At 46.8% G+C, this 20054-nt stretch overlaps 1 protein-coding gene across 1 annotated transcript in view; it reads right to left on the reverse strand.

Moving 5' to 3' along the window:
* LOC147712728 (6-phosphofructo-2-kinase/fructose-2,6-bisphosphatase 2-like) overlaps nt 1-20054 on the reverse strand; it is a 235129-nt gene that overhangs the window by 24516 nt on the left and 190559 nt on the right. Inside the window, exon 11 of the mRNA XM_086919698.1 lies at nt 11923-12027. Within this exon, the coding sequence (XP_086775824.1) occupies nt 11923-12027 (105 nt within the window). The remainder of the gene's footprint in view (nt 1-11922; nt 12028-20054) is intronic.

Here is a 20054-nt window from a genome sequence, read left to right on the forward strand (position 1 = left end):
GCATGGAGAGATGTCCCCTAGTGTGACGTGCACCTGAGTCCAGTATTGCTGTATTTTAGGACATGTCCAAGAGAGGTGGGCAAAGTTGGCAAATGGAGCCAAGCATTTCTGGCAATGGTGAGGCCTGGTGTGGTCTATCCTATGGGACCATGTGGGTGTGTGGTACATTCTGCGGAGAAACTTAAAATGAAGCAGCTTATGCATGCTATTCAATGAGACCTCTTTAGTTGCCCTGCAGCATTGTTCCCACTGGTCGTCTGTAATAGGCCTGCCCAAATCTTCAGGCCGTGCGTGTTTTAGCATCAGAGAATGGCCTGGACATCACACATTGTTTGTATAGTTTAGAGATCAAATGTGCGCCTGTAGGACATTCGATAAGCATGGTCAGTGGTGGAGCCGGCTTGGGAGCCGACGGAAAGGAAGGGAACGTGGCCCGAAGCATGGAATGCATACGCTTCAGAACAAAGGTGTCCATAAAGGAGCACTCACTGAATCGAGCCTCTTCCGACACCGAGAAGACATGATCATAAGGAAACAGGTCGCCTATCATGTGGATGTGAAATTTCTCAAGTGTACGCTAAATCAAAACCTCCCCCATTATGAGAAGCAAAGAAGGATTAGGTAGTGGCAACGCCGGAGAGTATAACTGGATGAGGCCCAACAGCCTACGTAGCCTGTCCCACACCCAGCAGGTGGTGGAGACCGTTTGGATGTCGCGGGATTCCTGGGGAAGCCCGTGGGCAGGTGAGCGGAAAGCTTCCGCGGGAGTACCAGATCAGCTTCCGGTTTCAAATATGTGCGTCCGGGTGGTATCAGGCATATGCATAACAACATTGTGCAGACAGGTAATACAAATACATGTCCTGAACCCCAAAGCCTCCCCTCTCATACGGCAGGGTCAAGGCCTGCCATTTCACATGCGGTATCTTCTCCCCCAAAAAGAGACGCAAGAGGAGAGTACGCAGTTGCAGAAAAAAAGGTCTGAGTGAGAGGAATAGGAATATTATTAAAAAGGTATAAAAACCGAGGAAAGACCACCATTTTAATTATAGCCACTCTCCAGGAAATTGACAGAGGCAACCGCAGCCATTTCACAATCTGTGATTCCAGGGAGCTAATAGCCCTACCATAATTCAGTCTGATCATAGCGGCGGTGTCCAGATAGATATAAACTTTGAGATACTTGACAGCGTTTTGGCACCACTCAAGTGGAAAGTCGCAGTCCCAGGAAGTTGTGCTAGCAGTCAACAGGAAAACAACCGATTTATGTCGATTGACGCTGAGACCTGAGAACCTACCAAATCGAATAATTTCCCGAATAAGGGGTTCGAGGTTGAGATGAGGCAGTCTGACATATAAAATGGTATCGTCAGTGTAGAGAGAAACCAGAAGAGGCCCAGTGTGAAATTGTAAGCCGCAGTGTAAATGTTTTTCTTGAAAGTGTTGAACTAGTGGGTCCATTGCCAGTATAAAAAGTAACGGGGATAAGGGGCATCCCTGCCTCGTGCCGCAAGATAGATTAAAAGGACCAGAAAGTGTACCATTCAGGCGCAGTCTAGCTGTTGGTTCGGTGTATAAGAGAGCAACCGTAGAGACAAAACATTCGGGCATACCCATACGACGCATGCCCGATAGGGAAAAGGGCCATTCTAGGAAGTCGAATGCCTTCTCGGCATCAAGGAGCACAGCGGCGGCCGGCGTGTCAGGATCAATCCTGTGCAGCACTGTGAAAAGAGTCCGCAAGTTAAGTGTTGTAGATCTATGAGGCACGAACCGATTGGGCTGGAGAGACGATGGATTCCATTAATAAAGATAACCGAATTGCGATTACCTTCGCCAATATTTTATAATCAAGATTCAGTAGTGACAGCGGCCTATAGGAGCTGCATATCTCGGGGTCTTTGCCCGGTATGGGCAGAAGGATAATTACAGCTTCCCTGAACGCTGGAGGAAGTCTACCCACTTCCAGAGTCTCAGCATACACCTCAACTAATCTTGGGACCAAGATATCTTTATACGCTTTGTAAAAATCGGCCGAGAATCCGTTGAGACCAGGAGCAGAAGAGCAACGCAAAGCTTAAATCACCTCCAAAATGCTATCCTGAGATATGGGAACGGATAGGAAGTCCTGCATATACCGTTCTAAGGAGACCAATGCAATTTCCGCAAGATATTCCCCTTGTTCTCGCAAGTCCCCTGTAATTCTGGAGGTGTATAATGGTTTGTAGTACGAGAGGAACGTGTCGCATATGTCTGGAGTGGAGTGCAATATCGTGTTGTTCGGTCTGATGAGTTCAGTGATGTAAGCTTTATCCTGGGGAGGGTGTGTGCTAGGATCTTTCCGGGTTGCTCGCCCTCCCCATATCGCCTAGCGACATGTTTGTTAAGGAACAATAGCTCTCGTTCCGCTGCCTCCCTAAATTCAAGCAGTAAAGCTAAGCGCCAGGAGTCCCCGGCCTCCGATGCCGTTACCATTAAATCTCGGTCCAGAGCAGCGATGTCTGTCTCAATACGGTTTAGAGTAGAGCGGAGATCTTGCAGGACCCCTGCATGTTTAGCAATACAGACGCCCCTGATATATGCCTTAAACCTTTCCCAAAGTACCGCCCAGGTGTCCACCGACCCAGTGTTAATTTCAAAATAGTCCTCAATAGCCTCTCAAGTTCCTCATGAAAAACCTGATCTGAAAGAGCGCTTGCGGGAAAGCGCCACTGCCGTTCATACCCTCCCGGTCTGGGAACGTTAATCTAATGCACGACCGGAGAGTGATCTGAGAGTGTGCGTGGTAGAGTAACCAATCCACCCGTCCAGCCAGCAACTCCAGGGGAACCAACCAATAGTCTAACCTAGTCCATGTGTCCAGAATAGTGTGTGTAATCTACAAGATGAGGGTGTAGTTTGTTTTCAACATCTATTAAGGAGAAGTGGCTACTTATGTCTTTAAGCGCCAGTCATGAGCGGGGTTTAGTGTCAGGAGAGGAAGAAGTGCTATCCCTGGACGGATCCAACAATAAATTGAAATCTCTCCCTATTATCAGAAGCCCAGGGTCCAGTGTCAATAGTCGCACCTGCAATGCATGGTAGAAATCAGGGGAATCCACATTAGGACCATAAACATAGACCAAAGAGATTTTATGTCCCTTCAATGTACCGGTCACAATCAACGTCCGGCCCTCGCCGTCCACCATCATCTTGTGTAAAGAGAAGGGGATTCTTCTATGTATGAATATGGCAACCCCCTGGCATACCTACTGTAATTGGAAAAAAATCTATGGGAACCCCAGTTCGCTGCAACAGGAGACAGGTGTGTCTCTTGCAAGAACACAAAATCAATGTTATGCCTTGCGATGTAATTAAGAACTTGTGTTAATTTTCATGTGTTGTTCAGACCCCTAACCTTCCATGAAATCAAGGAAAGCGCTGAAGGACCGGGCTGACAACCTAGATGTACCATTGGAGAGCAATCACAACAAACGCACAGCAATGTAAATCAACCTCGTGCCGTATACCAGGAACCTGAGCAAGTACTACTAAAGTTACATGAAAAACAAGCAAATGTCTCACCCACCACCCAGCCCCATACCAACCCCTGCGAGGCAGAACCCAACTCCCTTCACCAAATGACGGTGCAATGCAATCGACCAAATCAGTGCAGGAAACAAATTTACACACCACAAATTTATCCTGAAAAGTAAAGAAACCTTGGTATTCACAATGAGGCGCAGCAACGCCACGCCGGTCAGGCATTTTGGAACGCGATAATATCAAACAGAATAAATTTGCACTCATAATACAAACACAGCAGCACACAAAAATGAATGCAATGTCAATTCAACCAGTCCCGGGATTAGAGAAGAGCTTAACGCTGGCTTCCGACCCACTTTGCGGAGGGGAAGTGGAACGCGGGGTGGGCGACGCTTTGGTAGGTTTTTTCTTGTACACTTGACAAAACTCCTGTGCCTCCGCCCGTGTCTCAAAGATGCGGAACCTGCCGTCCACATCTACCTTCAACCTCGCCGGGTAGAGCATGCCGTACTTAAGACCCATATTTTTCAGGGTGGCCTTACCTCCATGGAACTTGCGCCTCGCCTCCTGGATCATGATGGTGAAGTCGGGGAAAAAGGACAACTGACTCCCCTGCCACTGGACATCCCCACGGTCCCGAGCTGAGCAGAGGCCTCCCTAAAGTTCATGAGTCTGGCGATAATGGATCTTAAGTACGGCAATAATGGGTCGCGGAGGAAGGCCCGGGCGAGGGCCCAGCGATCTGTGAGTGCGCTCTACTACAAATCCCTGCAGGAAGGTCTCTCTCCCAAACAACTCAGTTAGTAGTTGCTCCACAAAAGTGTCCCTGCGCCCGGTGGTGCCAGTCTCCGGCACTCCAATAATTTGGATGTTATTCCGGCGACTGCGAGCCTCCAAATCCTCATTCTTAATTGCCACATCCTTAAGAATCTTCTCCACCCTTTCCAGCCGTTTCTGTGAGGTCGATGCCCCGTCCTCAATGTCCGAGACCCTCGCCTCCACCACATCCAACCTCCGGTCGTGCGCCTGGACTTTTGCACCCATGTCAGCCAATTTCTTGTCTAGCGCATCAAATCTGCCGTCCAGCGTCTTGAAACCAGCTCTCGACTCTTTTAGCGTAGCTGCAGTAAGGGAGGCGGAGTCTTCTGAGCCTTGTGCACCATCCGCCATGTCGGGAGGGTAGTCTGAGGTGGGGCAGGGGGCTTTATCGAATTGAAGTGTGCGTTGTTTAGGGTCTTTTCTCCCCATGATGCAGGGAGAGTAAAGGTGCCCCCAATTGCCGCAGGAGCCATACGGGTGTAGCAAATCAGCAGGTTCGGAGATGTTCAGGGGCGTCGCGTGGGAACACCCCAACAGAAGAGCAACTCAATGGAACCTCCCAGCGGTCGGCGGTGGAGTAGGGCATCTATGGCAGCACTGAGAAATGGTAGGATTCTGGCAGCATCCCAGGAAGGCGAGAGAACGGCAGCGCAGCCCAGACCCCCCACACAGAGAAGAGAGCAAACGAGAGCGTAGGTTGTTTAGTCAATGATGGAATGCAAAATGGCCACAGTGGAGTGAGCGAGGAAATGTCGGTGAGCAGCAGGGACAGTACATGTGTGTTAGGCCAGTCCACAATGATGTAACAGCTGTGGCCCAGTGCTCGAGTAAAATAGATCCCCTATGACCCCCAACCAGCAGAGAGCCAAACACGAGGAAGCAGACGGTGTACAGCAGCGTTGTATAGCCGGGGAGGGAATCTCGGTGCTCCACACCTGATCGCGCTCACCTCCCTTAAACTTGGCAGCGCTCCCCTCTAGCTCACCCGATGGGGCCCAGTGCCAACGCAGCCCCCGGTCTCAACAGCAAGGCCCCCTTGCTAGCCCGCCTCACCCCCGCCAGAACCAGTACGCTGAGGCCCAGCGCAGCGACGCCCACAAGGCCTACGGAGCCCCGCGAACGTCCCACACACAGCGGGACCCGGCAAACAGTACCAGAGGGGGGGACGGGAGGGGGAAGCTGATCCAATGGGGCAGGGGGAAGCCAAAATCGGCACCGAGCACCCACCAGGGCCACTCTCACCGCTATCCTCAGCGTCCGCTCCACATCCGGGGAAAGGCAGACAGGCTGCACCCATCTCACGTGCAGGCTCTCCGCATATCAGCTCCGCCTCACACAGCGAGCCGCTCTGTGCCTCAAATTGTTCCACTCATGCTCCCGGGACAGATGGAGGGTGACTGCCGGTAGGGGATCGCTCCCACATCATGAAAAACGGATTATATCGGAGCCCGTATGGCGGAGCTTCAAGCAAAGGCGGCCTTCTTGGTCGCCTCCGTGGCCACGCCCCTAATGCCACCGTCCGTCCTTGACTTGTTCTTCTAAACTCATGCCACAAAATCAGTTAATTGGTCATGGTCTGTGTTTCCTTAAAAAGATATACACTGGGTATACTGCAACTCAATGAAGGGAGCTTGGGCCAGACACTAGAGTATCGTATTCATTTTAATCTAGACCAAAACAATTTATTCCAAGATTGGGCATTTATGTCCGGAAATGAACAGACACAACTCTACTACCAGTGAGAGAACATCTGGGAATTGTTTGTAGGGGGAGATATACGACCTTGCTATGCTATGGTCTGCGATGATTATTCACAAGGGATGTGACAGTTGATGCACAACTGTTATGTTCACAGAACTTTGTTTTTTCTGCTCTTTTTCCGTTCTGTGCGTTATAAAAGGACCACAATTCAGCCTGCTAATTTTTTGTATACATATCTCTACCTCTAATTCTCCCGACGGACTTGTATGCTTTGATTTGAAAAATAAACAATAATTAAATAAATTTACAAAAACAAAGAATAAATACCCAAAGAACATCTGCGAATTTTTCTGGGGCTGAAGAAAAAATATACACATTAATACTTCTGGAATCATCGATGACTTTTGACTACATGTTATTACCATAACATCTGCAAACCAGGGAAGGAATAAAAAGGTGCAACTTTTTCTTTGTTTACATTATTCCTGGAAAGCACATCAACCAATTAAACAGATCTCCATTCATATCAAAGAACACAGACATCACTTGTGTAATCCCACTTCTCCATTTATATTGAATGCATACTCTTCTTAATAACTACTCCGCAAAGTATAGCCTGCCTTAACAGTCATTATTGACGCGTAGACTATTCTAATGCCGTACACAAAGGCTTACGAGCCAAATCCCTGTGCTAACTTCCATTGGCCCAGAACCAAGTTACAGACTGTTTTGGTCTCATGCAATCCGATCGCGAGTCCGCTGCAAAAGGAAAAAGGGAAGAAGTCCATTGTGCTTCACCCGCCCCGCTGCCGCTTCGACCGAGACGCAAGCAAACTCGTGGCTGCAGACTCAAGCAGACTACACCCTCCTCCGTACGGATTAATCCTTTCCAATACGGAGTACCATCCCTTGTGACTCCACCCTGACGGCTACTCCAAGCGTAGCCAGCATCCAGTTACCCGAACCCGTGAGAACTATCTCTCCACCGTTCAGAACTACTACTGCCAACTCCTAGCGACTGCTCCAAATTAGTGCCAGGCTGTCGCATTGTAATGCAGGCATTAATTATAAAACTGTCCTGATGATGATCCCAGTGTATTATGAGCCCTTAGGGATCGAAACGTCGACGCACTATACAGTGTAACATATGATTTAATATATATACTTGAAATTGTTTACACTGTAGGTTGAATTTGTTGAAAACATTTACTGTAACTGCAAATCACCCTCTGGCTCTAAACTTGTTTCTTGCCTGAAAAACTTTCTTTTCTCTTCTATCTCTCTCGCTGTGATTGGTTTTTCTAACTTTTTTTGGGATAGGTACAGGATTGTGCCCCATCTCGCCACTTACCTTGGCCCCCCTTTGGGTCAACACGATTCTACATTATTCCTTAAATAAACTCACGCCCGGCTGGGCGTTGAAAAATATAGCCCTGACTGTAGTCTATATTATTATCCTCTTGTCTTATTGTAAACCCTCAGGACCACTGTTTTCTGTAATAAGGTAACTAACCCATGGTCCGAAGGCCTCCGACTGGGTTCCCTTGTGTTCTAAAAACGATAAGACAATGTACAGCAGAGATGGACATAGTAAATCCGCTACCTTGAAAAACAAGCCAAGTAAGGGCTGACCATAGAAACAACAACGCAAACATACCAGGGTGTACCCAAGATTGCGCCAATAGTAGTAAGCATGCCGCACAGCTACTCCTGGCCCTGGCGCAAAACGAGGACAGGGCGTCATCTGAGAAAGAACTGCGCCTGAAGTGAAGGAACAAGGGCCCCGAGAGACAGTGGCCATTAAAAGAAGAGCAGTCATTATAGAGAAGAGGATCACTAACGCTGAAAAAACAGAAAGACCTCGTCAAGGCAGGCAAGGGAGAGACCGTATGGCAAAGACCCCATGCCTGAGAAGCACTACAGACAAGTGGAGCCAATTGCAACCGAAGTGCAATAGAGCGATGCTAACGGGAGGATAGCAGCAGAAAAATAGGACAGCCTGACCCCCAGAAGGATGTCCGTGAAGAAGACATAGGAGTGTACCAAGGCTAAGTCAGTCACCCCAAAGCCAGCAAATACCCCACATAGGAGAAGTCTCAACCCCTGCAAGGGGGGTCCTCTTGGGTAAAACACACATTCAGAGGAGTGGAAGGATGACAGAACCAGCCATCCGGCTGTACTGAACGAATACTGAAATGGCGGAACAACCACTTACACTATCCAGGCACTATGGAAAAACCCAGGATTTTTTTTTGTTTTGTTTTTTTGAAAAAAAATCTAACCAACAAGGCAACATTGCCCATGCAGAAGAAAAACACGAGGCAGGAAGTCATGCCGCAAGAGTTAAGGTAGTCCAGACAAGAGGCGGGAGACCGCAGAATGGTCGAAAAGGTCCTCGCCATTAAATGGCAGATCCCTAAGAGCATCCCAAACATTGTCTGGGAAACTACTGTCGCGCAGCCATGCATGGCGGCACAAAGCCACAGTCCAAGCAAGAACTCGTCCCACCGAGTCAGCGGCGTCAAGGGCGGAGCAGAGGGAAAATTGCAACATTCCGCTGCCATCATGCAGAAGACGAAGCAATTCTACCAGTGGCCCTTCTGGAATAGAAGGAAGAAGGTTCTCAACCAAGTCCCAAAGAGTAGAGTATGTGCATGCGAACACGCAAGCCGTATTTAATGCGCGGATACCAGCACTGGTGGAGACGAAAAGCTGGCGACCACACATTTCCAACCACCTAGACTCCCTGGTGGGGGGTAACAGTGGCAAGGCGGAAAAAGACTAAGTCAAAAGCCGCCTGAACAACTAGGCCATGAGCTCTAGGGTGAAGGGACAGGCAGAGCGGATCATACGGGGCAGGACGGTGTCGACGTACAATGGCCCGATCAACAGGGTCACCAGAGGAAGGCCTTGCTCATGTGCCAAGCATGATGTCAAACAAAGGCGCCCCAAGGGGCAGCAAAGGCTTTACCTCAACTGGCTCCATGTGGATAAGATCCAACAAAGGATCAGAAGGCAGGGAATCCACAGGGGGCTGAAAACGAAGAATAGATGCCACCCTGTGAATAGCCCGTGTGCGTAGGCAGCACTAGCCTCTGTTGCCAACCAGGGAGGTGACAATCAACCATTGGTAGAAGATAGTTAGAGACTAACCCATCTACTAGACAGCAAAAGTGGAGGAGCCGGAGGCTGATCCGAAGGCCACGCAACACCAGGTACCTGCACCATTGACCGAAACTACCTCAGATCTTGGGAGTCCAGAGGTATGTCAACCTCTTGCAAAAGAGGAGGCATAGGCACTGGCCCCGGTGACGACCGATGCCGCGTGCGAGTCGCATCGATGTCTAAGGAGTTGGGTGGGACACCAACCTAATGCAAAAGAGGAGGCGTTAACGTCGGCACCGGTGCCGACCGACGCCGAGTCGTAGTCATCTGGACGTCGATGACCTCCAAAGGGGACGTGGCCATGGGGCCATCCGACGTCGACCTCACTGCAACATGTGGGGAGGAAACACGTCAACAGGGCGTCGAGCCCGGCACCACCTCAGATGTCTTTGCAGGAAGCTGCTCAGGGCTATGCTGTGACTGTAGGGGTGGTCTGGACGGGTGACTGAGAGGGCCCTCTGGGTCATGTCCTGTCGGAGTCGTATCGGCTCCGGAACCGGAGTCGATGCACACAGCCAGTGCAGAGGACGAATCCACCGGCGAGGACCCGACACGAGTGCCTTCCACCTCTATGGACCCGAAGGCACACCAGGGTGAGGGGGTGACCCAAAGTAAGAGTGGAGTGCTTTGGAATAAGCCTCCATTTCGGCACGCGTCACTCCGACACCCGGAAAGGGAGGGTACGGAGGAGGCGATTGCCGGACGCCTGTGCCTGGCAGGGAGAGAGAGGAACGGGCATCAGCATGACACGTATGGGAGGAAGACCTCCGCGACTTAGGTTTGTGCTTACTCGCCTCCGAATGACGTCCGCGGAAACTACCTCGGGAATGGGTTTGATCCCGAGAGGGAGAGCGTTGAGGCGAAGGTGCAGGACCGGACTGCCGTGTGGCCAGTAGTTTCATACAACGCTCCCGTAAGGACTTCAGTTTCATTTGTTGACCGACGTCGCACTCTTTGGAGTCGTGGTGCACTCCTACAAACTACATTCAGATGGCGTGCGGGTCCGTTACAGACATCTGACGTGCACAGGTCTCACATGCCTTAAAGCCAAAAGGCTTTGCACACTGTTCCGGGACGCCGAAGGCGTAGAGAAGACCCGAAAAACAGGCCAAGGAACCGCTGGTTTTCCAGGATCCGCGTTGGGGTGCCAAAAAGAAGAAAAACGGAGGTCAGCCCGCCGGGAGGGGCATATACGGCTCCGCTGACATCATGTCCAAGGACAACGTCGGGGCAGAGCCGTGCGGCGCCGCCGCCTGGCGCGCATAGGTGCTGCTCCGGAAAGTTCTCCATATACAGTCTGACGCCTGGGGGTATTCTAAGTTAAGGAATCTGCTGCTTGATGTCTCTATCCGATAAACAGAGATAACTTACTTCTGTTGTGAAATGCAGACAATAAGCTTGAATGCCGGGAGGGGCATATACGGCTCCGCTGACATCATGTCCAAGGACAACGTCGGGGCAGAGCCGTGCGGCGCCGCCCCCTGGCGCGCATAGGTGCTGCTCCGGAAAGTTCTCCATATACAGTCTGACGCCTGGGGGTATTCTAAGTTAAGGAATCTGCTGCTTGATGTCTCTATCCGATATACAGAGATAACTTACTTCTGTTGTGAAATGCAGGCCATAAGCTTGAATGCCAGTTACACAAACAATATGTTTATCTATCCAAGGTTGATAGAATATGTACCAATAAATTGGCTAACTGGTATTTATAGCACTTGAAAAGAAACTGCATTATTAGGCTGTCTAAATCAAAATATTAATCATTATTGAAAATAATTCTTTCATATAAGAATTTATTTTGTTTTATTTGGCAGGCTCACAATTAGAAAGTGAAGCAAATCTTAATCACCATGGATGATGAACAAATAAAAAGAGGGAAGCATTCCTTTGTTGGGTGCTAGAGTAATGTAATGTAATGTAATGTATAATGTATAGGCATTTATATAGCGCACTACTTACCCAGAGGGTCCCAAGGCGCTTCGACCGCTGCGAAACCCTTCCTGACTTCCCTGAGAGATGGTCCCTTAATGGGTATCTCCAGGGTGAGACCAGGCATCCCCGGCGGTCTGGTGGGGCCGTAAGTGAAGATGAGGCAAGCTAATGCCCAGAGTTGCCGAGTGTGATCGCTGATCAGAGTGGGCACCGAGGAGAGAGAATTATCGAGTCCGCTGACCCTGGTCCAGAAACCAGCCGCTCCGGGAATCGAACCCTGGTCCCGGGCCGTCCTCTGCTCTCGGGTCTGCCGCCTCTAACCAGTGTAACTAGAGTAACTTAGATAGAAAGGTGCCCACTTGAATATGCCAAGACAAGCTTATACTGCTATTAGGTATATTGATAGACTAGGGCCACTGGAGAGAGCGGGCTCTTGGGGGGCGTCCAATGGCCCTGAGATATGTCCTGCAAGTTTTCATTCCTTTTGGGATAGCAGATGCTTTGTACAAATGATCCACAATAAATAAATGGGCTCAGCAGGGCATCTGAGTCAGTCAAGGAAGTGAGGAAAAACCAGGAAACAAAACCATCAATCTACCAGATGTTGATGTGATAGCAATACAACAGACTAGTTATGTAAGACGAAACGGGACGGAGTGGTATTTTTGTTGCAAGCTGTAAATCTGAACTTGTAACCTAGACATTTTAACAATTAACATCACTTGCAAGGAAAGTTCAAAGTAGCAGATCTTACAAAACAGTGTTCTGCTGGTTACTCACCTCGCCACCTGGATAGCGATAAAGGTATTTATCCTGATCTCTCATCACAAATTCATCCGGATGCTGCTCCTGAATCTCCTTGTAGGTCATCTCTTCGCACACACCCTAGAATATGAACAATATGAACAAACAGCAATAGTAAATTAGTTGTTATCAAGAGGGTATCATTCAATGACAACTTATGATGCAACTCCTCTAATCATGCTTTCATAAGGCAATCTATAGATTTGCTATCTAATCACAGCTAGATATCACCTACAGCCTTGGAATGTCTACACTTGTTAGTAGGTTTTGAAGCGATCACCTAGTCCATCCATACTTCCTGAATGAGCAACCAAGCCCAGAGATTGGCTTTTTCATACACTAGACTGCCATCGCTTTTTCGAACCGAGCACAGGCTGCATAACGTCTGCCATACACGAAGTACAGCAGAAGTGTGTGGTCTGCTAAGCATCTCCCCACAGCAGTGTTTTATTCAGCTTTGTGGTTCTTGTGGCCTTCTTGATTTGATTTGATTTGATTTGGGGTCTGAGTTAGAGTTTGGCAGATGATTACTTTATTATAAATGCGAAGGGTATCCTGTTGACCTTTTATTACAAGTGCCATACTATATAATGCAGTTGTAATAAGGCGGACACCAAGGTCTTCCTCAGATTTAATTCTGATCTAGGCGTGATATTAGATTATTTTCAGAACTTCCTGCTTATTGGGATTGTGACACATTGAGTGGCTCAGAATGCATTGAAGTTCAGTTGTAACAAGAGTCAGGTTGTAAACTCTCGGCACTAATCATTTCTGACTAGAATCAATGATGTTTCTTCCTAAACCTAAACCAAAGCACAACATCTGGGCTTTCTTTCCAACACGGTTTTCCTGGTTCCTGGAATTAATACAGTTGTGGCATGTTTTATTTTGACCCAACTGAAAGTATCCTGAAAAATTTTCAATTACTTACATAAGATTGACAAATTAGGAAAGTTAACACTTATCTTCTTCCTAAACAAATTACAGCTGAGCCCCTGAAATGGGAGTTCCCAAATTCCTAATGGAGATGTTGCATTTTGTGCAGAACACTGCCACCAGCCTACATTCTGGTCTTTGTCACTAAGACATCACATCCTGTTAGTCTGATCTGATAAAGAAGTCAATTTAAAAAGTTGTGTATACTGCCCTCTCAAAAAGAACGGAGATGCATGCAGCTGCCAAACGATCTGCAGAATCTCTGCTCACATGCAAGCAACTAAATTTAAAGGCTACATCTATCAACTACAGAAGCATCATCAGCAAGGACTCCAACAAAGCAGAGCACTCTCCATGGCCATAGAGCACTGAATTAACCCAAACAAATACACCCAGCAAACAACTCCAAGAAATATTCAGTCATCGACAACTTTAAGGACAAAGAAAATATAAACAGCATTTAACAGCACCTTGACAGCTCACTCGAACTGGACCTCCACATGACAATTCCATCTGCAACACTCAAATGATATGGTAGCTAGGAACATTCAAAGCAAATTATTGGAGCTGCCTCCCCCAGATGTATGAACCTCCTCGGTAAACTATTTTAAAAAGCAGCCTTTTCACAACTGTGTTTGAGGAACGTAAGATAATATCAGATCAGCAACCTGGCTTTAGACCAGTTAATGGCACGGAATCTGCCCCAATATTTACATGGGATGATCTACAGCTCATAGCAAAAAATAATGTCCCTGTTGCCCTACTACTCCTTGGTCCACCACCAGCATTTGACATATTCCTCTTGCAAACTCTCCTAGAGGCCTCAATATACTGAAATGCCTCGTACTTCAGGGAAAAGAAAAGCCTTGTATTCCTACCTCCTTTTATGTCAGCTCTTTACACCCAACTGTGTAAAGGTCTCATAAAGGATCCATCACTTCCTTTTCTTATTTAAAATCTACTTCACTCTTTTACTAAATAGGATAAAATCCTTCAATCTCTATAGTATAATTAGGCAGATAATACTCAAATTATCCTACAAATGGACAGAACAGAAGCCATCCAGTGGATGGGCGGGCTGCCTCCTAGCTATAAGATACATGGATGATGAACGGTCATCTGAAGCTTTACATCACAAAAACAGGGATCATAAACCTGTGGACAATGGTAAAAATATCAACCAAGGTTACTGCATGACCCTTCAACCATATTCAGAGAAGTGAACATAGAAGGAACCATGAATTCAAACCTGTTCCTGATACAACAAGTTAAAGTAATGGGAAGAACATTTCACACCTTGAAAATCTTACGCCAGATCTACCCATATCTTGGATACCAACAAAAGGTGGAAGCCATTCGCACACTTGTGATATCTAAGCTGAACTATGGCAGTGGCATCCATCTTGACACCGCTCTGCTTCATTATACAACAAATTAAGAATGCTGCAGCAAGTCTACTTCTCCATCTATACTGCAGGGAACACACATCAATCCTACAAGAACCACACCTGCTACCGGTAGCAAGAGAGAATGTTCAAAGGACTGCACGTAGTACCCTAGCCTCCCAAGGAAAAAGACTACTGTGCCCTAAAATAAAATGTACACCATACAAACAATACAGACAGCTATGCTCCAGACTGGCCCATAGCATCGTATTATAGCTTACCATACAGAATCCATAGGAGTATATCTTCTTTCAGTTCAAGCAGCAAAACTTTGGACCCCTCCACCAGCCAAGGTCTACTGTACTCAAGAACACTTAAAGTACAAGAGAGTGGTGAAAACCTGGCTGTTACCACGATAGCCACTCCCATTTGCCATTCCAACAAATTAGAGCATTGTAATCCTGTAGTTAATACATGCTGCTGGCTACAGCCTCCAGGAAGCTCCCTATCAAAACGGAACAGCCACCCCAGAACACCTACACTACTTCTGGCTGCTTCTCTGTTAAACACTAAGGGGTCTCACAGGAGCATGTATCAAAGACAGGCTGCATGACAAACATTAATCTAGCTTTAGCACATAGAAACAGGTGATCCAACGATTTCAGGATGGCTATATGAACCAGTGTCCTGTCCAGACCATTGCAACTAGCCTCCCCTACAGTAAGTGGAAAGGCAAATCACAAAGTAGGCCTACTATACAAAGATCTCTCAAACAATGCTGACTAACGAAGAACTAAAACTTTTTCCGGCACTGTAGGTTCACAAGCTATATACTCTGACCTTTGCTTCTCACCCTACCATGACAATCACACAAGAGGACTGTATCACCGTCCCTCCGGGCAGATCCTAAACCCTCTTTTCCGTCCTCCTAATACATGTACAGCCTCATAAAGCAGCAATATGATCAAACTTAATGCGATAACCAATACAGAAACCGGTCCGGAATCTACCTTATAATAACTACAAAAATAAACTAGCATTAGCAAAGTCAGTAGGTCTTCCTTTTGAACCTATTGGCTTTGACAGTGTTTTTTGCAGATACTGTACAGCACTGGCCACAGACAAAAAGAAGAAACCTAAAGGCACGATGACGCAACCATTGTTGCTAGTTGTGTCATTCTGTAAGTGGGTGCGTGTGTGCATCACCACGCATGGGTGTGCCTACAGAATGTCATAGGTATCAATTTCTTTATTTGAATTGAAGAAGGAAAGCTACTGAATAAGACGCAAGCCAGAGTGATAATAAAACCAAACAATGGTAAGCAATGAGTAGTCTGAAGCCCACTGCAAGTTTTTTAAAGCCCTTAATAGGTCTTTCTCAAACAGACAGCTTACATTGCCTGGTAGGCAAAACCAAAATAATGGAGCAGGGTTAGTAGGAGCTAACTAATGCCGCCAGCATATAGCAAAGCAAAACTAAAGCATGTATTCCTTATTCCTTTCATTCACCAAATTAAGTGCTTCATCCGATGGCCCAATAAGCGTACCTCAGTGGCCATCAAGCACAACATGAAAACACACATAGGTTTAATGTTTAGACAACCCTCTCCCAACCAAACACCCTACACGATGTTGCATGCTACCTATGTGGCATACCACTTCAGCACCCCACCTGGGAATAGTAAAATAAATATATATACACCGATGCTCTCAAATTCAGACAGTCTGTCAATTCTCACACCAATCTGGAAAAACATTACTTGCAAACTATAACCCAGTCAAGCGCCTACCATTCCAAAGTAAGATCAAATCAGAAGGCCATCAGAATCAGCTCCATGACAAAAATCATAAATAATGCCTTCCTTCAGAAAACCAAGGCCTCCTCCATGCTGATGCAGCATTCCACACCCTTGATCCAAGTGGTTGATTTGTAAAAAACATAAGTGCTGGGGCTATCGTCAGGAGGTAGCGTGTACCAGCCCATTTTCTTGATACCGCTGCCCAAAACACAACCAACTGCTAATGACAAAAATCATAAATAATGCCTTCCTTCAGAAAACCAAGGCCTCCTCCATGCTGATGCAGCATTCCACACCCTTGATCCAAGTGGTTGATTTGTAAAAAACATAAGTGCTGGGGCTATCGCCAGGAGGCAGCGTGTACCAGCCCATTTTCTTGATACTGCTGCCCAAAACAGAACCAACTTCTAACCATGGAAGTGGGGAGAGGATGCGGTGTAATGGCCAGAGCTGTAGACTTAGGAGCTGGGGAACCAGGATAAAGTCTTGGCGTCGGCCCAACATCCTGTGATTCTGGACAAATCACTTAATCTCCCCATATTGAATGTGTCCTTAACTGATGAAAAGCGCCTTTGTTGATGATTAAGTGCTGGTGCTGAGCACCGTAAACCACTGGTACAAATTACGCACGGCTTGATCCCCAAGTGAATGCAACAGTCTGGCACTGACCTACAATGGATGAGTTGTGCCTGATGAACATGTTGCAACAGGACAAAAGGAGCTCTTCTAGAACATGTCAATCCCACGCAGCATTCTCCAGCTATGCCTCCTTTTTTTCGAAGTTTTATATAGCGTTTCCTTGCCCGAAGGTATCAGGTATCAGAGCACTTTACATGAGCACCAGTTGCGTTACATAAGGACACATTCATTTTTGTTGGGCACGAGGAGATAAAGTGATTTGCCCAGAATCACAGGATGTTGAGCATCGTCGCAGAGAATCGAACCCGGTTCCCCAGATTTTAAGTCGACCACCCTCGCCGTTATGCCAAATCCTCTCTCCTTGCTCTCACTTTTAATTTTCAACATATTTCTGGCGCCAATTAATACCCTGCTCGCTGACATGATCAGCATTCGTTCGTGTGAAGAGGACGTGCATCTCAGGGCGTCACATCTGACCACAAAATAACCCAGGTGAAGAATTGCCTCCTCACTATCCAAGCCTTGATTTCTGTGGATTATCACAAATTGATACAAAGACTATAACAATAGGATTGAGGCAGCACTTTATTGGCCAGCCTCCCAGACACCTATTAGACTCCTCTGAAAAGCATCCTTCATAAAATGGCACACATCATTCATCGCATTTGTAGTTTAACAAGTTAACTCTAATGATCAGATACCGCTACTGGCTCCCCATACACATTTGCATCACCTTCAAGACCTGTTGAATAACCCCCACGGCAGTGTACTGTCTCCCCACCGTACCACTTTTATCCAAGATATGGTTTTCAGAAGGCTGCAAAAGACAAGCAGCAGCAGCAGAAACATCGGCAGCCCAAGGCCAGCCAAGGCAGAAAAGGGAAGATCGGAGAGCAATTTGCACCTCTTCGTGTTAAGGCATGGAATTCAATTAGTGAAAATAAGTCAAGCACCGTCTCGCCTCTATTTCAAAAAAGAGCTCAAACAAGATCGTATTTATTTTAACATTCATTTATTGAGTTTTTAAACACGAAAACGACAGTGTCTGGTGAAGTTTGAAGCCCCATTCATGAAGTGTACTAAAAAATATAAAAATAAAACCATATCTCAATAGTGGCGCCAATATATACTGCGTACAATGATTCACAGTGACAGTGTAGAGTTACATGTATGCACAGGGTAGCTGGCAAAACAGCATTCCAAGTGCAGTTGTCCTATGATGCTTAAGGGTCATCAATGGAAGGCCAGCAAAGATCCCCTCTGGCCAGCACATACAGACTGGGAAGGGACCCTTAGCGACAGGGTTTAAGGAACAGCAGACAAAAAGTACATTATTCATCAATGAATTAAGAAGAAGGTGTTAAAATCCATCAAGGACATTCTGAGTAGCTCAGCTACATCTGCCACACTAAGCAAGTAGTTGGTCTCGTCTGTGGAGGCAGTATGGTAGCATAGGTCTTAGCCCTTTGATTCCAAAAACATAACATCCTTAAAGCCAGGCCCGTTTCTTAAGAATGGGACCCCTCATCTCACAACACGCATTGATTAGGAAGCAGTATCAGTAAAGCAGCCAAATGCCTGATCACACTTGGGATGTCAGCGAGATAGCCTAGCAGCAAGATCAAGGGTGTGTTGGCCACACAGGCAGACATTATGTCATTAATGGCCCACATGTCCACAACTTCTGGGTTGAGGTCATATAGACAATGCCAGGCGTAAATATTTTGCAAGGTCAACTGTGCATCTAGCGTATCCTAAAGAGTGTGTAGTATCAATGCCATGTAACAACTTGTGTGTATAATATAATCTCAGGAAGTAAAAATGGAAGAGTTTATGTCTATAGTTTATAGATACATATTTTCTAATCTTAGGAGAACCTCCATACCCTTTCGGATACCGTCACACTGAGGTCAGCTTGATCAGGGTTGATGCTGTGACCAGAAGGCAGGCACATTTTATTTATAGCATTTCAAGAACTACTCACCAGTTGTTGGGGCTAGAGACATCTGAATCAGTGAGAACTCCTCAGGTTTGCAGGGTTTATTATACCAACATGTCATAGCAGCCTGTGTGCTGGTAATCTATAAACTAGGGTGTTAGTGTCATCACATCCACTAATATGTTTGAGGGTGAGGAAACGGCCTTCAAAGAAGAGATTTAGCAAACCCAGATGGCGTAGAGTAAATCTAAGGCCTACACGACTTTCTGGCCAACAATCACATCGCCCAATGCGTGCACCTGATCATCTCTATGAACCTGCCTGGTTTGAGCTGCTTAGTGGCTAGATGGTGTCCAGTGACGCCGGTGTCAATCTGGTCCCTATCAGTAAAGGCAGGGTTGCAATCCAAGAGTAAATTCATTAAATTGCAAAATGTGACTTTATAATTAAAAAAAAATAGCTCTCCAAATCAGGTACTGCAAAGCAGACTCATTCATATGGCCAGTGTGAGCAGGGGAATTACCCCCCCGCCCCCCCCCCCCCCCCCAAAATAAAAAATAACAGTCTTAGAGTTCGCACTCAGGTGAACATGTGTCTGCCAGGTGATATGAAAATATTGATGGAAAGGTAAAGAAACTTAGGGAGTACTGAGCTCAGGGAAAAGCAGGGCTGGAGTCAAGGTCAGAAGCAGGACTGGAATACACAGAACTATGAGTACAGACAAGAAGACTAGGAAAAGTCTGCACCCTATCTAGGTAAGACAGAAACATATTGTATATTAAAAGGCAGGTCATTAGGATTGAAGTAGGACTTGTTTCTATTATTGCCTTGCTATTAAAAAGCAGGATAAAAAACAGGACCAGATACTACAAAATAGCCAAAACTTAGGAAAATGGGTTCAGAAAATAAGGGAAACTGAATCAAAACAACAAGCCAGAATGACAGTACCAGGAAAACAACCGAGCACAAGGAGACTCATCAAACGTCAGTTGTGAGCCTCTGCACACTGAGCTCTCAGGGCTGAAATGAGGGTAGAAGCAAAGATGCAGTGAGAGTGCCAGATGTAAGCAATGAGGGAACTACCAACTGGAACTTGGAAAGGGGAAAACCAGCAACCTCAGAAGGCACGAGACAGTAATAGAAGGCCAGAAACGACATACGGATCGGAGACAAGAGATTAAAACGTCCAGAAGGCAGGTACAAAGGGGTCAGTATCCAGGATCCGGGGATTCAGATAGAGAATAGAGTGCCATCGCAAGGACATAATTGAGGCAGGGGTTGGAAACATAACGGACTACAGGGACAATGATGCATCTGGAAATGGAGTGGAGTCCTGGACTGGGATGTAATGTGCAGCTGGAAAAGCAAGTTGTTCGAAAGAGTTCTGTCATACAGCTGTACCCCAGCGTG

Source organism: Lissotriton vulgaris, chromosome 5 (assembly GCF_964263255.1).
Source record: "Lissotriton vulgaris chromosome 5, aLisVul1.2, whole genome shotgun sequence".
Taxonomy (NCBI): domain Eukaryota; kingdom Metazoa; phylum Chordata; class Amphibia; order Caudata; family Salamandridae; genus Lissotriton; species Lissotriton vulgaris.